The 16,211-nt window shown below is 37.0% G+C and overlaps 1 protein-coding gene across 2 annotated transcripts; it reads left to right on the top strand.

Annotated features, from left to right (window-relative positions):
- The first annotated feature begins 11,876 nt into the window (after nt 1-11,876).
- On the top strand, nt 11,877-13,865 carry LOC107811232 (transcription factor bHLH18-like). Of its 2 annotated transcripts, XM_016636118.2 has the most exons (5): nt 11,877-12,034; nt 12,126-12,217; nt 12,322-12,765; nt 12,981-13,358; nt 13,460-13,865. In XM_016636118.2, the coding sequence occupies exons 2-5, from the start codon at nt 12,182-12,184 to the stop codon at nt 13,550-13,552; spliced, it is 951 nt and encodes a 316-aa protein (XP_016491604.1). In that variant the 5' UTR covers nt 11,877-12,034; nt 12,126-12,181; the 3' UTR covers nt 13,553-13,865. The 2 variants fall into 2 exon arrangements, with proteins under 2 accessions (XP_016491604.1, XP_075105923.1); XM_075249822.1 differs by lacking the exon at nt 11,877-12,034 and having other exon boundaries at nt 12,053-12,217.
- Nucleotides 13,866-16,211: the final 2,346 nt, after the last annotated feature.

The following is a 16,211-nucleotide window of genomic DNA, read 5'->3' as shown; positions in this document are numbered from 1 at the left end:
CCGATTGGTCGTTTTGAACTTTTGCACTTCGCTCGCCAGTTATCGGGCATGACTAGCCCCGTGTGATGTATTATGACTTATATAAATCATTAGTTTTGGTTTTTAGGGTAATCGGAATGAATTTAGAGGAACAGTTTTCAGTTTGAAGCTTAAAATTTGAAAGGTTTGACCGAGTTTTGACTTTTTAGTATATGATCTCGGATTGAAATTTTTATGATTTGGTTAGCTCCGTTAGGTGATTTGGGACTTAGGAACATGATCAGAATGTATTTTGGAGGTCCGTGGAAGGTTTAGGCCTGAATCGGCGAAATTAGAATTTTGGCGTTTTCCGATTGATAGGTGAGATTTTGATATAGGGGTCGGAATGGAATTCTGGAAGTTGGAGTAGGTCTGTTGTAACATTTGTGATGTGTTTGCAAACTTCCAGGTCATTCAGACGTGGTTTGATAGACTTTTTGATCGAAAGCGGAATTTGAAAGTTTTTGGAATTCTTAGGCTTGAATCCGATGTCAATTTGGCGTTTTGATGTTGTTTTGAGCGTTCTGAAGGTTGGAACAAGTTTGAATGAGGTTATGGGATATGTTGGCATGTTTTTTTGAGGTGCCGAGGGCCTCAGGTGAGTTTCGAGTGGTTGAACGGATCAATTCATGTTGGAAAAAGTTGCAGAAAAGCTGCTGTTGATGTTGCAGACATTTGGCCTTCGCGTTCGCGAAGGGTTAGGATGTGAGGAAGGAGGGTTGACCTTCACGTTCGCGAAGGGGGTCCCGCATTCGCGAAGGGCTGAGGTCAGTGTTCATCGCGTTTGCAATGGTTTTGCCGCGTTCGCGTAGAGTAAAGATGAGCAGCTGGGTCCAAGTCCAATTTGTGCTTCGCGTTCGCGAGCTAGGTGTCGCGTTCGTGATGGGTTAATTAGCCGAGGCATTGCATTCGAGTATAGGGTGTCACGTTCACGATGAAGGAATAAATGGTCAACGGAAGTTTGTGCTTCGCGAACGCGAGGTGTTAACCGCGTTCGCGAAGATGGTTTTTAAGTGCTGGGCAGAATGTTTAAAAGACCACTTCGGCGACTTTGGGTCTAAATTTCACCATTGTTGAGCGATTTTGGAGCTTTTTGAGAAGGATTGAAGAGGGAATCAAAGGTAAACACTTGGAAGTAAGATTTATGAACTTAATACTCGATCTTATTGTGATTTCTACCTAATTAAACATGAAATTTGTGGAATCTAAAGCCTAAAATTGGAGAGTTAGGGCTTGGAATTTGAGACTTTGATTTGAGGATTTGAGGGGTCATTTGTGGTTGAATTTTGATGTATTTGATATGTATGAACTCGTGAGAGTGTAAAGATTCTAGTTTTGTGATTTTTGTCGGAATCCGAGACGTGGGCTCGGGGTCGGATTTGGCCAATTTTGGGATTCTTGGTGTGAATTGGTTATTTTCGAGTGGGCTTTGTTCCCTTAGCATATTTTGATGGTATGAACTTGTGTTTGGTTAGATTTGGAGCATTCAGAGGCCGAGTTGAGAGGCAAAGGCACTGCAGGCTAGAGTTTGGACCGGATTGAGGTAAGTAATGATTGTAAATGTTTGTCCTGAGGGTATGAAACCCCGGATTTCACATCGTTGTGCTGCTTTGAGGTGATGCACACGCTAGATGACGAGCGTGAGATCGTTCACTATTGGGGATTGTGACTTAGTCCATCCCGTACGACTGTTAAGTCGAGTATTTGATTGAAAACTTTTTGATATTATTGTGTTTTGGAAAGTATTATCATGTTTTGGGCTGAATGCCATATTTGGGCCTCGTGCCAACTGTTTTTGACCCTTAGGGGATTTTTACTACTACTCCTCATTGTTTTGACTTCATATTTGTACTTAGTCATGCCGTATTCTATTGTTTTCATAACTCAACCATACTTACTCCATTTTTGATAATTTAAATGATATTTTGGGCTGAGCATCATATTTTACTGTTGCCCGAGTGGCTTGAGAGATTTCTGACTGAGTGAGGACGAGGGCCTGTATTGTGAGGATATTATGGGATTAGGATGCGCGCAACAACAACGTTTTACTGATTCATGATTTTGAGGCCGAGGGCCTGATTTATATGCCACAAAATGGCTTGTTATGAGGCTGAGGGCTTGTTTGATTATGCCATGAGATGGCTTGTTATTGCGCTTGGGCTGTAGGAGCCCCTCCAGGAGTCTGTACACCCCCAGTGAGCGTGGATACCCAGTGTAAGTGATATGATGTAGCCCGAGAGGCTGTTGTTGTTTCATGTTGTTGCTCGAGGAGTTGTTCTTGATCCATGTTTTGCCCGAAGGGCGGTTCTTGATTCATGTTATGCTAGAGAGGTTGATTACGAGTGATTGTGAGGTAGCCCGAGAGGCTAGTTCTGCTGATATTATCCTCGAAGGGCGGTTTATGGTCCATGTTTTGCCCGAGGGGCTGTTTACGTTTCTATCATTTTTACTCACTATTTTATCACTCCTTTGAAACTGCTGAAAGATGTTTTAAAAAGGTTTTACTGAAACTGAGCTTGATTTACGAAGAAAAGGATTTTTTGTACTGTTTTGGAAATGTACTGCAATTGCTGTAGTGTGATGACGTGGTTTACGTGTTTACTTACTACTCAACTTATATTTACTTTTATTACTTACTGAGTTGGCGTACTCACATTACTCCCTGCACCTTGTGTGCAGATTCAGGTATTTTTGAACCCAGTGGCAGGTGGTAATTGCTCAGTGGCAGAGTCATTGGAGTTAGCAAGGTAGCTGCCCACGTTCGCAGCCCTGCTCTTTTCTCTCTTGTATTCCTTAGATTGTTTTAGCATATTTTCAGACCTTAGTAGATGCTCGTGACTTGTGACACCCCGATGTGGGGCTTGTATATTTATTCTACATTGTTCATTTAGACTTACGTTATGAGATATTTGATTAATTAAAGGCTTAAAAACGATTTTTATTGGTTAATGGTTAATTCGGGAATTGTATCAGTTGTCCTAGTTCCACGATAGACGCCATCACGACCGGGTCGATTTTAGGATCGTGACACTATAATTTCGGTGAACTTAACACATTCAACAAGGATGACGACACCACCTTGCAAATGAAAATCCCACCATGCTCAAAAATACCAAGTCTCGTTACTCCATCAACCCATACTTGAACATTCATAGTCCGATTGCCTTTCGTCTTGCAGAACTAAACGTTGAACCCCTAAGCCGTGAATTGAGATATCCTCTTATCAAATCATTCCTACCCCGACACATAGACAAGCATCTCACCATTACATCAATAACAACTCGTGAACATCATAGCAACCTGTGCATAGCCTCTAAACCATCAGAATAGCTACTGAGCTGAAACGACAGAATATTCTTCTGCAAGGCGACGACATTATCCCAATCGAATACATAGGGGTGAAACATCCTGCACCACATCTGCAGTACCATTACAATTCCTTGGTTCCCAATGGATGACCAACGATTCAGGTCACATAAGATTGAATAGGAAGAAACAAAGGCATAAGCCTTAAAGGAATAGAATTGCACGATGAAGAATCATGAAGGGAAGTGCTCCTAACAGCCCTGTAGCCTCTTGAAGATAAGTACAGATGTCTCCGTACCGATTCGCAAGACTCTACTAGACTTGCTCATGACTCGTGAGACCGAAGTGAACCTAGAGCTCTAATACCAGGCTGTCACGACCCAAAATCATCTATGGGCTTGATGGCGCTGGACACCGCTGTCAGGCAAGCCAACCATAATTACTTAATTTATTTCTCATTTTAGTACTTTTGAAATCATGATTTTTCTTCAATTTAAGTAGTAAAAGATGGAATTTCATGATAAACAATAATATCTTTAACCATTTCAATAATGAATAATCCATAATAATCCCAGAACCCAGTGTGACAAGTACATGAGCATCAACTAGGAAAAATAAATAAAATGCAGCATCTGTCCGGAATACAAATTTGGACAGGAAAGAAAAAAATGTAAATAATCGGAAGGAGACTCTGCTAGCTGCGGATCGTAACATAAGATGTAGCTAACCTAAGTCCCCCGTATCAACCACGCCGGTGCACCCACAAGGCCACTAAACATTCATGTGTCTGTACAACAAAATGTACAACAAGTGTAGTATGAGTACGAAAATAACGCGTACTCAGTAAGTACCCAGTCTAACCTCGAAGAAGTAATGACGAGGGGTCGACTCCGACACTTACTATGGCCAACAATAATGTACTGATAATATAATTAGTCGTGGATTTTATTAAAAACCGCAGTAAACTCAAGGAAATCATGAAGCAAATAAACAATCCTTTTGGTAATAAGAGATTTCTAAATTCATTTTCATCATTTATCAATTTATCTCAGACCAGGGAGGCAATATTATTTTTTTATAAATTTGAAGGCAAGCAATACAAGCATGCACAAATCATGCCGAGGTCGTACGACCCGATCCAACATAATATTTACACTGTGCATTGACGGAGGATCGAACAGCGCGAACCATAGATGCATCAATTTAATCTGCCGAGGCGTTCGGCCCGTTCCACAAAAAGGAAAGCACAATCAAACAGTCACTCAAGAATTTAACAAAGAGCAATTATCCAAAGAAAATGTCAATATTCTTTTAACGGTCAAGAAAACAAAGTTTAATCTTTTTAGAAATTTATTTATCAAGTTCGATATGATTTAAGAAATTTTAAATTGACAGTAAGGTTACAAATATCACAAGTATAACATGTTTTTGTGTCCTAGGTTACTCGGACATAAGCATAATAGTTGCTACACATGGACTCTCGTCACCTCGTGCGTACGTAGCCCCCACAAATAGAAGCACATATTAATTTAGTTCACCTATGGGGTAAATTCCCTCTTACAAGGTTAGAAAGGAGACTTACCTCGCTCTTAAGTTCCGTAACCGGCTCCCAAGCCCTTCCGACGACCCAAACCGATGCCCAACACTCCAAAACTAGTCAATAATTATGCAAACCTATAAATATATACTCAAATACTCATAACAATTCAAGTTACAACAATTTCCAACTCCATTCGAAAAGTTAATAAAATTACCCTCGGGCTCACGTGCCCGAATTTCAAAAATTTTCAAAAATAAACTTTACCCATAACACCACAAACTCAAATATATAATTTATTTCAAATTCCATGTCCAAAATCGTGGTCAAAATCCAAAGATACCAAATTTTAGGGTTTCTACCAAAACCCCACAATTTCTACTAATTTCCATATTCAAATCCATATATAATCATGTATTTAACTAAAAACTTGTGAATAAAGCACTTACCCCATTATAGTTGATGAATTTGGCACTCCAAAAGTGCTCTAAAATCATCTCCAATGAGTGAAATGAAATGAGATAGAGCCAAACCCTCGTTTTAAAGAAGTCACTGCCGAGCCCCGACTTTTGCACCTGCGGTCACTTGACCGCTTCTATGGTTCAGCAGGTGCAGCCTAATTACTACTTCTGCGGTCCTCCTTTAGGTCCTTCAATCCCTGCACCTGCATCTAAATAGCGCTTCTGCGCCTTCGCTTATGCGGCTCTTCGTGCGCAGGTGCGATCCTGCTTCTGCAGAACTTGACTGCATCTGCGGTCCCAGCCTTCCCCAGATAGAACCGCTTCTACTGTGAGTCCTTTCCTGCACCGGCAGGCTCGCACCTGCGGCCCTCTCCACGCAGGTGTAGTTACACCAGATGCCCAACTGTTTCAGTTCTTCCTCAAATTCAAATTACTATCTGTTAACCACCCGGAATCCACCCGAGGCCCTTGGGACCCCATCCAATCACACCAACCAGTTCCAAAACATAATGTGGACCTGCTTGAGGCCTCAAATCACATCAAACAATGCTAAAACCGTGAATCGCACTCAATTTCAAGCTTTATGAATTTTAGAACTTCAAACTTCTTTATTCGATGCCGAAACCTATCAAATCACGCCCGATTGACCTCAAATTTTGCACACAAGTTACATTTGACATTACGGACCAGCTCCAACTTTCAGAATCAGGATCCGACCCCGATATCAAAAAGTTCACTCCCGATTAAACTTCTCAAAAACCTTCAAATTTCTAACTTTCGCCAAACGACTCCAAAATGACATACGGACCTTCGAATCCACTTCCGGACGCGCTCTCAATACCAGAATCACCATACGAGCTATTTCCAGACTCGGAATCCAAATGGACATCGATTACATTGAAATGCACCTCAACCCAAATTTATGAGATTTCTTCCAAAATGCCAACTTCCAAAATAGGCATCGAAACGCTCTCGAGATATCTAAAACCCGATCCGAATATACGCCCAAATCCAAAATCATCATACGAATCTGCTGGAACCTTGAAATCCCAATTTTGAGGTCGTTTACTTAAAAATCCAATCTTAGTCAATTCTTCTAACTTAAAGCTTTTGAAATGAGAATTTTCTTTCTAAATCAACTCCGAACTTCTCGAAATTCAATTCCAGCCACACGTACAAGTCATAATACCTGAAGTGAAACTGCTCATGGCCTCAAACCGCCGAATGATATGCTAAATCTCAAAACGACCGGTCGGGTCGTTACATTGAAGAATTAATTGTTCATATTTTCATTTTTTATTTGTTTTTTTATTGCACTAATTTTTAGTATTTACAAGATTAGTTTTTATTATTTTTCTGTGAATTATGCCTGCCCTTAGTAAGATAGTTAGCAACAAATAGTAAGGCATGTCATTTTCTAGTTCATAAATCAGAAAATACCGACATTCATATTTATACAGTAATCGAATCGGATAATGTTGAATTCTTTGAAAATATTTATCCATATAAAAAGGAATGTGAGTCGTCTAGCAAAAAATTTAAGAGACCTCGAGAAAAAGAAAAGAAAAGTACCTTTAGTGAAGAAAATCCAAGATGTAGTAAACATCAAAGGACAACTACTTCCTTTGGACCGGGTTTTTTGACATTCTTGTTGAAAAATGTGTCTCAAACGTTCAAATAAGAGATGTCTTTCTCGGAAGCACGATATTGGAAAGAGGCAGTCAATAGTGAGATAGAATCTATATTAAGTAATCATACTTGGGAATTGGTTGATCTTCCTCCAGGAAATAAACCTTTGGGTTCTAAGTGGATTTTTAAAAGGAAAATAAAAGGTGATGGTACTATTGACAAATGTAAGACAAGATTAGTTATTAAAGGGTTTAGACAACGGGAAAGTCTTGGCTACTTTGACACATACTCGCTGGTAACGAGGATTACATCTGTCCGAGTGTTAATGAAAGTGAAGACAACCTTCTTAAATAAAGATTTGGAGGAAGAAATTTATATGCAACAACCTGAAGGGTTTGTAGTTCCCGGAAAAGAAAAGAAGGTGTGCCAACTTATTAAGTCGCTTTACGGACTAAAACAAGCACCAAAATAATGACATGCGAAATTTGACCAAACAATATTGTCAAATTGCTTCAAGATCAATAAATGTGACGAATATGTTTACATTAAGAATACTCCAAGTTAAATAATCGTTGTTTATTTATATATGGATAATATGTTTATAATGAGTAACGACATTGCTAACATAAATGCTACTAAACACATGCTTACTAGTATGTTTGATATGAAAGACTTAGGAGTTGCCGATTTAGTTTTGGGAATTAAGATCCCTAAGACTCCTAAAGGTCTAGCCTTGTCACAATCTCATTATATTAAAATGGTACTTGAGAAGTTCAAATATTTGGACTTTAAAGTTGTAAGAACACCAGTGATTTAAACCATACTCTTGTAAAAAATAAAGGTCAACGAAAGTCTCAATTAGAATATGCTCGAGTGTTGGGAAGTTTGGTGTACACTATGAATTGTACACGACCTAATATAGCTTGTGCGATAAGTAAGCTTAGTCGATATATAAGTAATCCCAATCAAGCTCATTGCATAGAAATGAAACGAGTTTTGGGGTATTTAAAATATACCCAAGACTATGCATTGCATTACAATAGTTATCCCACAATTATTGAGGGATATAGTAATGCAAATTGAATAATTGGATCAAGAGAATCAAAATTCAAAAGTGCATACGTTTTTATCATTGGTGGAGGAGTAGTGTCTTGGAAGTCGTCCAAACAGACATGCATCGTCCGCTCTACAATGGAGTCTGAATTTATTGCTTTAGACAAGGCCGGTACAGAAGTTGAATGGCTCCAGAATTTCTTGAAAAATATTCTATTTTGCCCTACACCTTTGGTACCTATATGCATATATTACGACAGTCAAGCGGCAATAGGAAGGGTTGGAAGCTTTATGTATAACGGAAAATCTCGTCACATATAGGGGTGTTCATAAAAACCCGAAAAATCGAACCAAACCGAAAACTAAACCAAACCGACCCAAAAAACCGATACTTTTTAGGTTTGGTTTGGTTTTGATTTTAAATTTTAAAAATCGATCAAATTTGGTTTGGTTTTGGTTTTATTCAAAAAATAACCGAACAAAATCGAACCAAACCCACTATAAAAGTAGCTATTCACACACACACACACATATATATATATATATATATATATATATATATATATATATATATATATATATATATATATATATATATATATAAAGTTTCTAAAATGTTATGGTACATATTAGTCGTTTGTATTTTAAGTCTAGTTCTTTGCTATTACAATAATCTAATTCTTTGCCTTTACATTATAGTTTGATTGGTTGTTTGCTTTTGCTAAGTACAAGAATTATTACATGTTAAAAATAATTGATTTTATTGAGTACTTAAATTATTCATCACCATTTGATTCAATTATCATTAATATATCATGGTAAATGATAGATTTCTCGAAGAGAAATTGGTTTGATAGTGTTACATTGAAAATGTAGTCTCCAAAATATGTGTTTGGCTGTGTATGTCTCATATTTAAGAAAAAACCCGATAAATAACCGAAAAATCGAAAAACCGATACAATCGACAAAAACTGAATCGCTAAAAAACCGACTTAATTAGTTTGGTTTGGTTCCAATATTTTAAGAACTGTCTTACTTGGTTTGCTTTTTTTTTTTTAGAGAAAAACTGATACAAACCGAACCATGAATACCCCTACTCACATACGACGAAGATATAATACTGTGAGATAACTACTCTCTAGTGGAATTATCATAATTGACTATGTAAAGTCAAAAGATAATGTATCGGATCCGCTTACAAAAGGCCTAACTAGAGAGACGATTGAGAAGTCATAAAAGGGAATGTGACTACGGCCGAAGACAAGTCATTATGACGGTAACTCTACCTAGAAGTCTGGAGATCCCAAGATATAGGTTCAAGGAGATCAAACAAAGTCATTAGTGATGGTTCAACATTGTCAAATAAAATTTTGGTCCATTCTCATGATGAAGACAATGTTCAGTAACAAGGATAAAAATTTAAAGATTTTTAATGGTTTCTAAGTTTGATACGGGGTATATTAAATAGTGTATCTATGGGATAACACGTTTAGGAATTGCCTATGTAAATGTGAAGTGTAAGCCGCTTCAAGGAGCATTTTGTAAGGCCAGTTCTCTACGCACTTATGAAACCAGGCGGCGTTCATGGATGAAACAAACACAACAATGAGAACCAAAGACGGTTAAGGGTTGATTGTGTGACGTATGGTAGTCTAGGTATACACCAAAGCTCGACGGTTTAAAGATATCAGATCTACTGATTGATCGAGTATATCTGACATATGTTCACTACGAAAGTTCAAAGGGAAATCTACTTATCCTGATGCGATTAATCCTTACTTGCGAATCACACAGTTGTTTTATGCATATTTTGTCGGATAGCCATTCCCCATTCATATAGGGGATTGTTGGGTTTTGTTAATTAGAAACAAAAGAGGTGTGAATGAAAAATAATGGAAAAAGAAATGTATGGAAATGAAATTTTGAATTAGTTCAATTTACGAAGGAACTTTGTCCCTCATTGGATAGGAACAGGAAAATTCTTGTGCTTATATATGCAAGCACTTCTTCTAGCTCTTAAAGAGTTGAGAAGAGAGCAAACCTCGTGCCGTCACCATTGTCGTCGTTGCTCGTTTGGCTCGGCTCGGCTTTGGATTGTGGTAAATTGAATGGTTGATTTATAATTTTTTGGACAAAATTTATTTTTATTTTCCATTTTTAAATATTTTTATCTAATATTTTTGCGCGGAAAATATGAATTTGGAAATTCACGGAATTTTTTCCAAAGGTCAAATTCGTGACCAAATATTCCATTCAACAGAACTTAAAATAATTTCTTCGGAATAGACACCTTATCAAACGTACAGGTACCTTTGCACCTGTTGGGAGTCAACTTCGTTGGCTATAAATAGAGAGGAATAACCTTATTTTCCACCACCGAATCTGAAAAACTCTCCCCTCTCTTCTGCATTCTACATTGATTTTCAAAGCAAAATGTAAGCATTTTGTGTGATTTGCTCCGCCATTTGAGTTCGCCAAAGTTCTGTGATTTGAAGTGCCGCTATCACAGAATAGTTATTCCGTTCTATCTTGGGAGGAATTAATCCGAAACCTTGGTCAACTGTGAGGGGATTAAATTCCTTAAGGACACACAAGAAACTTGTGGGCTCGAAATTTTTCTGTTTTAGTTTTCTTTAAACTAATGTTTTCTGATTTTCTTGATTTTGAATACAGAAAACCCAACAACCTCACACGCATCCCTCAAAGATTGTAGCATCCCAACTTCTTTTTTCTGTTCGGTCTTGTCAAATTGGCACACCGAACAAGTTTTTACATGGCCTCAACGTCATCTTCCATTTTCGGCCAAAAGTAATTCCGAGACAGCAACGCCAACATTCTTTCAACACCCAGATGACCAACATAATGAGTATCATGCGTCTCCTTTAGAAGAGAACGACGCAATCCCTCACCTTGAGGAACCACATTCTCGCGGCAGTTACTCTTTATCTTCAGCCCTTAATCGTTAGAGTAAATTTTAAACTTTTCTGAATTACTCATCGTAATTCTTCAGTTAAGATTTTTAGTTTTAAACTTTGAAGAATTAATTGTTCAGATTTTCAGTTTTTTTTGTTGCAATAATTCTTAAATATTTTCAAAAATAGTTTTTATTATTTTTCTGTGAATTATGTCCGCCCGCAGTGATATAATTAGTAAGATTAGATTGTTGAATGTCTTATTCCTTACTCCTACTAACTTATAACTTTTAAAATTAAGATCATTCACTGGGATTTTTAAATGCAAAGAATATTTTCTTTTCTAAAGTTGAAATTTAATTCCTCTTTTCTTAAGAACAAAAATTCAGTTCCTTTCTCTTAACAACATGATCACGATTTATATAATAAAAACGTGAAATTTTTGGATTTTTTTATTCTTATCGGATAAACCGATAACCAAACCGATAAGGATCGATAACCGACTAACCGATATCTTATCGATTTATCGGTTAACATATTTATAAACCGATAACCGATATGCCGAACCGATACCATTCACAACCGAACCGAACCAACCGATGTCCACCCCTAATTGGAATTAGAACAAACTAGGTGAATGAAGTTGCATAGTCGCAAATTGGATGCAAAAAAGGCGAATTCTCTTTTATAAGACAATCCCAAACATAATACAAAAGTTATTCAAAGCGCTACACGCAAAATACTCGGAAACGGATACTCTAACATAACTGGTGACTGGTGAGTAAAGTCGGACAGGAAGAGGGAGTTGGTCAAAAAGGTAATACGTACTCGCCAACAAAGAAATAACTCGAAAGTCGAAACTTTTAACACGTGCCTGTTCATTATTTTAAGTAGTGATAGAAGTTTCCTTAGAGGTGTAATTAATTATATATACTATAGAGAGTGAGAACACAATAATTGAGGAAAATTTCCACCTGTTTTCTGTTTTATTTGATTTCTTCGTATATTTTTCCAGTCAACGCAAACATTCAAGCTACTATAAAGACACAAGAATTCCTACACGACCATCAGATCACGTACACCAGCTGAAATCGAAAGCCCTTTAATTTGGCTCTAAGGTAAGCTTAGCCCTCTTTTGATTAGACCTTATAAATTCTCTTTTTCTTCCCCAAAGATCTAAGCAGGATACTGATTGTGATTGGAATACAGAAACAGGATCTAACCCTAAGAGAGAATTGATCATTAACGAGCCCAGCTTGCCAACAATGGATATGTCATCGGCTACATGGTGGTCTGAAATGGTATGACAATAAAATTAAAACTACTTCCTTTTGCTTTAAAGAATTCTGTTATTTGATTTTATGTACCCTATGGTAACATTGTATTTCGAAATTAACCAATACAGGAGAGGACTAATATGAATGATCATTCCTTTATCAACAATAATCACAGCCAGATGATGACCCCATTTAATGAATTGCCTTTCAACAAGCCCTTCTCCTCTTGCAACTATGTCTACTCCAGTTCGCCATCAGCCAACACTACTACTGTTGCCACAAACCACTTTGAAAATTTGAACTACACCTCAGTCAAGACTGAGTTGACATCTGGAACTACCCTAAACTTCTCGTCTTCAGTTTCTACGGATTCTGATGATTTTGGTGATAGCCAAAATCTAATCCAGGCCTTGGGATTTGGTGCTGCTGATACTACTACTACTACACAGAAGAAGAGTTACAATAGGACTAGTTTGCAGGCACAAGACCACGTTGTGGCAGAAAGAAAACGAAGAGAACGCCTCACTCAACGCTTTATAGCTTTATCTACCCTCATCCCTAACCTCAAGAAGGTTAATCCTTTTATTTCCTCCTTTAGCTTTTATCAATCGATCGCTACTTAAATTAATCAAATCTCAATTTATATGTGCTGAAAGATATAACAAATGAACATTTGATGTAGTGCTAGTGTTTCTTCATATTTTAATTATCCCCACTTATTCAGACAATTTCATAGCATTCACCACAATTATACTGATGTGTAATTTCTAATTAACTCTTTTAACAGTTGGACAAAGCATCAGTACTCGGAGATGCGATCAAATATATAAAACAACTGGAAGAACAAGTAAAAACTCTCGAGGAAAAAGCCAAGAATTGTAGCGAGGAATCGGTGGTTGCAGTGAAGAGAGCTCGTGTTCTCTCCAGTTATGATGACTACTCCTCGTCTTCTGATGAAAACTCCAGCATTAGCACAGATCGATCATTTCCAGATATTGAAGTTAGAGTTTCAGATGGGAATTTTATGATTAGTATTTACTGCAAAAAGCAAAGTGGGATAATAAAGGAAATATACAACGAAGTAGAAAAGCTTCATCTTTCTATCATTAGCTCCAGCGTTATGCCTTTTGGCTACAACACCACACACATGACCATTATTGCTCTGGTACTAACTTTATATTCCTTTGAAATTTATTTAAGGTTCAAATTATCAATTACTCTAATTGCTTAATGTTAATCTAATATTTTGGCCGTTTAATTTGACAGATTGATTATAAGTTGAGTATGACACCAAATCATGTTGCGAATAGAATCCGTGCGGTTATGATGAAAGAAGAAGACACCACTATTACAGCATAGAGAAGAATTTCAAGATTTTTAGAAATTAATTTAAGGTCTTTGGATATAAGTTCCATTATCAATATCCTATTAATTGATAATGTTTGCAGCAGATCTCTTTTTGCGGATCAAGATTACCTGGAAGTGGGGTACTAATTAATGACTTGGTTTAGTGTAAATGGTTTCCATAATTGTGGATTAGTGAGGTGCTTTGGCCTGTTTGCGGGTTACAAGTTGGGACCCCGTTTTATAATTGTCTCACGTGCTACAATCGGAGAGACTGGCTCCATCTTTTTGACAAGTCATGGAATTCCACTAAAGTGGTCTTGTTTTCCTTTGAGGATCTGCTACAGTGCATGCACGTTTATCCTTGCACGTTTATCTTTTTGTTTCTTCTTTTTGGGATTTAACTAACTGGTGTTTGTCCTTTTGTGTGGCTTTATGTGTACTCTTATGTCCACGGTGTAATAAGCATGGATTTTAGTGATGAAAAAAAAAATGAGTCTTTACTTATTACCAATGTTCTACTAAATGATTTTAGTTGGAATTCGGTTGGAAATACATTCCGGGACGACCATCTCTAAACAATAGACCAATGTGTGTTGCAATTACTTGAAATAGATTTGTTGCTGTAGAAATCACTTGAAATAAATTTTGTTGTTTCCTGATTGCACAACTATTCAAATTCTTGACATTGAACATACGCCACCATTCCATGATTTTCACCCCTTGTCAATTTAGAAGCTGGGAGTATAGTAAATTCATCCAAACACAAATGCAATAAGAATTCATAATGCTTATCGATATTTAAAGAAGTGAACAAATTAGCGTTAAGATCATTAATAAAAGGCAAATTAAATATATTAATATAATTATCTCCATGAGTTCTCCAAATTAGAGTTTGCAATGTTAATTTGGTACAAACCTATGAATGTACACAAAAGTTCCGATCATGTGAGTTAGGTTGTGCAGAGATGTTGACAGTGGTAATCATTCACCAGAGGAGTCTGGTGGCTAGGGTTATTGATCGATACACACGTGAGGATTTTAGGCTATAGTAAGGGAGATTAGTGGACAAGCGGCGTGTTTTGATCAAGGCAGCTCCATGTTTTAATCACAGCTATCCGTTCTGTGTATAGAAGCTTCCTGTTATTTATGCTTATCTTTCTTAGCTGTCGCATTTAGTCAGCTATGAATTGTTTTGTATAAATACACGATATTGTACAGTGTTCCATAATAGAATAGTAACCGAATTTTCCTTTATATCAAATATTCTCTCTCTAGACTTTTACATGGTATCACAGCACACGCCCTAGAAACTTCCAGATCTCGATCTTAAGTTCGTTATTTTTCCGTTGATTCTTTTCGATTTTGTTTCTGAATTTGATTCCGATCTCAAAAACTATAGAAACTGTTGATTTTCTGCTGCAATGGCGGACAAAATTGATCATCTTCATTCCTATTACTTGCATCCTTCTGATTCACTAAGTATGACACTTGTTTACAGTGCATTTGATGGGACTAGATATTGTTCTTGGAAGAAATTAGTGTTAATATCATTATCTACGAAAAATAAACTAGGTTTTATCGATGCTATAGAAAAACCAGCTCAAAAGAAAGATCATTATAATTTGTGGGTTCGATGTAATGATATAGTGTTTGCTGGTTGTTAGATTCTCTTACGACTCAACTTAGATCTAGCGTTATGCATTCAAAATCTGCACATGAGCCGTGGAATCAGCTTGAGAAAATGTATGGTCAATCAAATTTAGCACCGTTATTTGAGTTACAAATATAGCTACTGAAAACTGTGAAAGGATATCATAATATTGCGACTTACTTAAACTATATCAAGGTTGTGTATGATGAGATAGAATTGCTTGATGCTAGGTCTATTTGTATTTGTGTAGATTGTGAGGGTGGGGCGGAAGAGAAGAACAGAGGACTTGATGAAAGAAAGAAACTAGTACAGTTTTTGGTGGGTTTAAATGAAACATACACTGCATGTAGGAGAAATATAATGATGACGAATCCACCTACAGACATTAATAGAGCATATGTTTTATTGCTACAAGAGGAAAGACAAAGGGGAATACATCCTATGGAAAATTATCCTACTGATTCAAACTCTTTTAATGTGTCATCTCAAGGACATCTCAAAGTCAACCCTACTCAAGCGAATTTCTATAATACATCCACAGGAATTTCAACTAGAATTAGAACTTCAGAAGAAACTCAACTAATCAAACATTACGCTGTAGATATTGCAAGAAACCAGGTAATTCTATAGAGAAATGCTTCAAACTACATAGTTAACTTTCAGATTTCAAAGGGAACAATGGAAAATCAAAAACTTTCTATAATCTTGTTCACAATAATGCAGCAGGGACTCAGGAAGACACTGGGCAGCCTCATAATTCTGATGTGATAGTTGGTATTAAGCAAGAGCAACTTAACCAATTGATGGAGTTACTGCAATAGGTCAAACTTACCCAACATGGTTCATCTAGTTCTGAAGTAAATATTACATCCAACTGTGCTGGTATACACTCTACTAACTCTATTCCTACCTCTACAATCTTAAAGAGTAATTTTTAGATTCTTGACTCTAATGCTTCAAAGCATATGACTTTTGATAAAAACCATTATGTTCAATATTGAACCCCTGGCACAACCTGTC

Source organism: Nicotiana tabacum, chromosome 3, assembly GCF_000715075.1.
Source record: "Nicotiana tabacum cultivar K326 chromosome 3, ASM71507v2, whole genome shotgun sequence".
Lineage (NCBI taxonomy): Eukaryota > Viridiplantae > Streptophyta > Magnoliopsida > Solanales > Solanaceae > Nicotiana > Nicotiana tabacum.
The sequence above is the reverse complement of the archived record's forward strand: the minus strand, read 5'-3'. Positions and strand labels throughout refer to the sequence as shown.